This window comes from Gymnoscopelus braueri (assembly GCF_963280865.1).
Source record: "Gymnoscopelus braueri genome assembly, chromosome: 12".
NCBI classification, from domain to species: domain Eukaryota; kingdom Metazoa; phylum Chordata; class Actinopteri; order Myctophiformes; family Myctophidae; genus Gymnoscopelus; species Gymnoscopelus braueri.
The window spans coordinates 33,417,332-33,422,968 of record NC_137614.1 but is presented as its reverse complement, the minus strand read 5'-3'; the positions used below and the strand labels follow the sequence as shown (position 1 = coordinate 33,422,968).

The 5,637-nt window shown below is 40.7% G+C and overlaps 1 protein-coding gene across 1 annotated transcript; it reads right to left on the bottom strand.

The window, feature by feature from the left end:
* Nucleotides 1-2,474: 2,474 nt before the first annotated feature.
* On the bottom strand, nt 2,475-3,428 carry LOC308096504 (cytosolic 5'-nucleotidase 1A-like; the record flags this gene model as incomplete). The annotated part of the gene is made up of 1 exon (XM_080443924.1): nt 2,475-3,428. The coding sequence occupies exon 1, from the start codon at nt 3,414-3,416 to the stop codon at nt 2,475-2,477; it is 942 nt and encodes a 313-aa protein (XP_080300050.1). The 5' UTR covers nt 3,417-3,428.
* Between the last annotated feature and the right edge of the window lie 2,209 nt (nt 3,429-5,637).

Below are 5,637 nucleotides of genomic sequence, written 5' to 3'. Positions count from 1 at the left end.
GAAAAACGTTGCAGACCCCTGCTCTATACCATTCAATCCTTAATAAAACAGCAGTAGTATTTTGAAAGCAATTCTTTGACAGACAGGAAGCCAGTGTAAAGATCTGAGAACTGGATTGCGTTCAGGTTTCATAGGATAGACCACTTAAAGGCATTTCTTTGTATATTGGGACACACAGAGAACAGCAGATTATAATAGTCTTAAAAAGGAGTCTAATCAACTAAAACTTGGTAAATATTTTCCTCATTATTATCAATTGCATAGTCACACTTAGCTTTGTTTAGGTTCTACCCACTGACTGTAAATAAATAGTTCTACTATGCTAACAAGCTGATGGGACTTGGTGCCCATAAGATCTTGTAGTCTTCAATCTCAAGCCTGCTCAAAGTTGTTTTTGGTGTCATACTGCCATCTACTGGCCACAGTGTCAAAATACTACTATTCTTGAAGTCCTATTGAACAGTGAAAGAGCTTTTTGTTTTTTTTATTAGTTTTAAGTTCCATGATAAAATACCAGAATCCCTGTTCAATTTATTTTCTCTTTAAAATACGAACTTTACAAACAACATACCGGCGTGGCTGCAATGTGGATCTCGGATTTCATATGGCCCAGGAAAAAAAGGAAAAAAAACGTTTGATATATATGTACATAATGTGAGAATAATGTAGCACCGAGGATATACAGAAAATACAGTATACAGCTGTGAATAAAAAGTAATTTTCAGGTTGTAGAAAGTACAGAAATTATGGGAGAATGATTTAGCAACCGGTTTATATAGGGATATACAGTATACAATATCTAAATGGAGCAATGTACAATATGTGCAAAGTACAAAGTGCAGTGTGTGCAACTGTGCATGATTAATGAAACAAAAAATATGGAGGGACAGTGGAACGGTGGATATGACCGTAATTCATTCACAAAATGTGAATTTAAATTTTCACACAAAAAAATATTTGTAAAAACTATTCAGGGAGTTACTTACTTGGCCTACTGGCAACATGCACAAGACAAGAGATGTGGCGCTAATCAGTCCAGTGTTTTTGCGAGATTAGCCGCAGACCCACTTCTAGGCTGCTCACCTCCTATGAGCTTTTGAGATTTTGATTCTATATAAGTCATGGTTCAAAACAAAGGGGCAAATGTGGGCTGCTATAGCACCACAATAGGTGTGGGTGTTGTGTATAACAGAAGATTGTGGGGGAAATCTCCAGTGAAAAACGAGAACGGTTGCAATCTATGCTTCTTTTATTGGAAGATGGGCGGAACACGTCTGCACTGGAGCAGCTCTCTGAGTGTGCACATAAGCACACTCTTCAGGCAAACCAAAATTACTACATGGTTGCCCAAAACAGCATTGGTATTATGACAATATTCTTCTCATTGCCAAGCCTATTTATTACAATATGTCTCCACCTAACAAATAAAGAAAAACTAAACAAACAAAAATATCAAACTTCTCAAAATACAGTTCAGAAACCATACACAAGGTTTAACATTTCTCAATGAGCAAATAATGTTGGCATAACTATGTGAAACCTGGATCCATAACTTCTGTCAGTCCACTATATGAGCCACAGCATCATGTCTTTGTGCTGGGTACGGCCAGAGGACGTTGTCCACATCACATACTGTACAAACAAAGCGATCAGGCATTTTTCTTTGTGGGCTCACTGCACCTAATACTGGTGAAGCATCATCACACACTAGTATGAGAGGTAGATCTGGTTTGTAATGTATAAGAAATCTGTTAAGAGAGATATTTTATTTTACCACTTAAACGCAATATACGTAGTTGACCAGGGTGTCCCAGGGGTCAATCTTGGCCTCCCCTTTTCCCTCTACACCAAATCTCTTTTTAGAACTTATTCCACTTTGAATCCAACCTGAGGCTCTTGGCTGCATGTCATCTCCCCCTCTCTCTCATAAATAAAGGAGAAATGCTGAAAAAAATAATGAATAAAAAGGCCAGGTCAAACAAAAAATAGTTCATGAGAAAATAAAAAATATGTATCAACAAATAAAAAGGGGCTCGCCTGGTAAGAACCCCCTTATTTAGCCATGCCGAGGTATCTTCCTCCTGGTGACTGGAATGATTTCCCCTGGAGCGAAGGGGGGACCGCTTTGTCTTCTGCATTCATCAGTAGAAAAACAGCATTTAACCACTTTTAGCCCTATTTAATATTTCATACAACAGTGTCCCATTAAAGTACCAAAATATTCTACGAGCTCTCGAAGCGTTGTGAGCTTGTGGACCTTCTATTTTTTGCTATTTCTGAAAATGTTTGAAGATTTTTGCCTATAGTGACGTGGCCAAAATAGGGAGTCCATGTTTAAAGTTAAGCGATTTCTTTTGTCTTCTCTTCTCTCTACTGTGTAACAATGTATGAACTGTGAGGAGTATTTTTATTATGCAGCAGTGTTTTCAGATCTTTCAGGTGTCAGCAGGTGATACATTCACTCCAGTGGAAGATCACTTCATCTCTTGCTTAAGCCCAAGCCCCTGTTTCCCCTTAGAAGCACTATAGTACTTCTCCTGTCCAATACCATACGGTACGTGTGCAGCAGCGATTCCGCCCTCCTTGGCCCCCTGAATGTTGAACATTTGGTCATCAAAGAAGATGTGGGGTCTTATCTTCTTCAGGAGCGGAGTTTTGGGGGCCCCAGCCGCGAAGAGAGCCTCGTCTATCTCCAGGCCCCAGCTCCTTAGTGTTTTAATGACACGGGCCCCTGAGCTGGCTGCACTGCGGGCTGTGACCAGGAAAGTGCGGATGGGACAGTCAATACGCTGATCTTTTTCATAGAACTTCTTCTGGAGTTTCCCCAGGGCTTCGAGAAAACCCTTCAGGGGACCCTGGGCAAGAGGAATGTCCTCGTTTTTCTTCTCGTGCTCAAAGAACCTCTCCAAGCCACCTTGTTTAATGACTCTCTCAGACTCATCCGAGAAGAGCACAGCATCTCCGTCAAAGGCCACTCTCAGCTGGGTCTCACTCAACTGTGTTTGTTCCTCTCTTTGTTCTGGTGAAAACATTGTGGCAGCGGCAATGCGCGCTTCAATTGCCTCAGTGACCTTGTCAGGGTCCTTGGAAAGGTAAAGGTTGGTATTGTAAGCCTTCAGGTAGCCGATGGGACTCTGCCCTCCAGTCATGCAGAATCTCTCTATTGTCAAATTGTAATGATTAATGCTGTTTATGATTCGGACTCCAACTTGGGCATGGCTGTTAGTCATCAGCACAATGTCAAACACCTCTTCACTGTCTGGGTAGAGTTCCCTCAGCCTCAAGTTGACTGTCATCAATGCCTGGACAAAGGGAAAGGAATCTCCCTGCTGCATAATCTCGTTTTCATGCTCCACCTGATAGGCTATGTATCTCTCTACTCCTTCATTCTTATAAATTTCGCTCTCTTCTACCATGTTGAACAAGGTGCGAGGGGAGACGGCTATAGTAACAGCAGTATTCGGGTTGGGTGGCAACGGTGATGATTCTCTACCCAAGAGGGCCTTTCTCTCAGCCCACTCCTTATCCTCCATGTTTACAAATCGTCAAATCCTCTGAAAGTGCTTTATGGTACTCGTCTATTAATCACTTCTCTTTCGATTAAACACAGGTTTAGATACTGACAACTTCTCAGCCGTGATGCGCTTTTAAGGAACAAATTAATCCACACTCCAACGTCACCTTGTGATGTCACAATGGGCTAGTCAAGACAAACACAACCTGGATCTACTAATGTGGTCACACCCATCTGTCTTACGTCATAAATTGACGTGTATCACCCATTCGTGCCAAATGTGGCCCATCTACAAGCTCACAATGTGTTGCACGGGACACCATTGTACAACAGAGTATAAATTATGCAAAACCTACAGTACATCAGAGCTCAAACAACAACGACCAATAAACAATGAATGATCTATGCCACTGGTTCACCAATCTGGGAACCCATCGTCAAATAAGTTTTTCAAAGCTCTGAATCTGTTCTTGAGACCGTCTGTCCATTGTACCAAGACATCAGAGACACATACTTCCCACAGATTACAACCACACACGGAGATTTTGAAAACATGACCAATGACAAAAAACTCCCATATCTGCTGGGCGAAGTACAACAATGTGCAAACACAGCAGCAAGATTCGTGAGTTGCTGTGATAGGAGAAGGATATCAAACGGAACACAACCATCCTAAAGACTAATCATTGTGTATATTCCTGCACTATACCTGCACCCAGTGATCTTGGTACATAGAAATTGATCTATTGAAGATTCTGACTTTCAAATGTACATATTTTTTGTTTTGATTGTATTGCTGTATTGTTGTATTGTGCTTTCTGCTTTGGCAATGTAAACGTATGTTTTCTCATGCCAATAAAGCCCTTTGAATTGAATTGATTACTGGTTCACAAACTATGGTAGGTATGCTCCCTCTAGTGGTATGCAGAGGAATTTTCCAAATAATGAAATATGAAATATGAAATAAAATGTATTTAAAAACACTATCAAAATATTACTGTGAATGGAAATACCCTTACCATGAGATCAGTGAAACTGGACTTACTTTTTGCCTATAATGTAATATTTCTGTTATGTTGTCAGCGTGCACGTGCATACATTTGCATCACAATGAGACGAACTGAAGCAGTCCAAGTCACCAAGTAAAGCCTGCGTTACAGCCAAAGCACAGAAGCTTTGTATCATGCCAGCCCTCACATAGCCAAAGGTGCAAGCTACACAGGCTGTGGCTCATGAGGTAGACCATGGGTTCCCAAACTTTTCAGTCCGTGACCCCAAAATAATGTGGCCATTGACTCGCGACCCCACCTAACCGTGGAGGTAATTTATGCACATAAACTTACACGTTTGGTGCGCATTTTTAATGTATTTTAGTATGACTTTTGACTGTAGGCCTACTACTTGTGCTGTTAATAATCTTGTTATTATATTCAATCACATTTACAGTACCTAATGAGATGGGTAAAATGTACTATTTGTAATAATGTTTAGACTGAAATACATTATGTTTAAAAAAAACATTAAAAAAATATATATTATTATTTTTTTAATGCTTTTATTTTTACCCAAAATAAATTCGCGACCCCACCGTCAGTGTCCCGCGACCCCAAGTGGGGTCGCGACCCCAACTTTGGGAACCCCTGAGGTAGAGCAGCTGTCTTGGATTTGGAAGGTTCCTGGTTCAATCCCCGGCTGGCTGCCTGTCTCTCTAACTGATGTCATTTCAACCACTATTGTCTGAGGAAGAGCCACTTTGGCTCTAAACGTCATATATGATGGTGGAAGAAATACATACTTTAAATGTTTTTGTTGCATGATCCAGTGTGCGGATTCTATTTTTCCTTTATAGTCATGACCTTGACGACCCAAACTCATCTCTTCAGGGAAGCCTAAAGATCCTTGATTTATTTTTGCTAACAGATGGACAGACAGAAACACACGCACACACAGGACTGACAGGGATATTAGACGATGATTTATACTATCATAAACCCCAATGGCGTGCTTGATAAAGCATTGTGACTTTTTTCTTTTAAGTGACAGATACTTCAGTTCAGCTCTAACTGTAGTGCCCCCCAAGCCACATTCACACATTCTAAACTAACACATGTAGTGACATCATC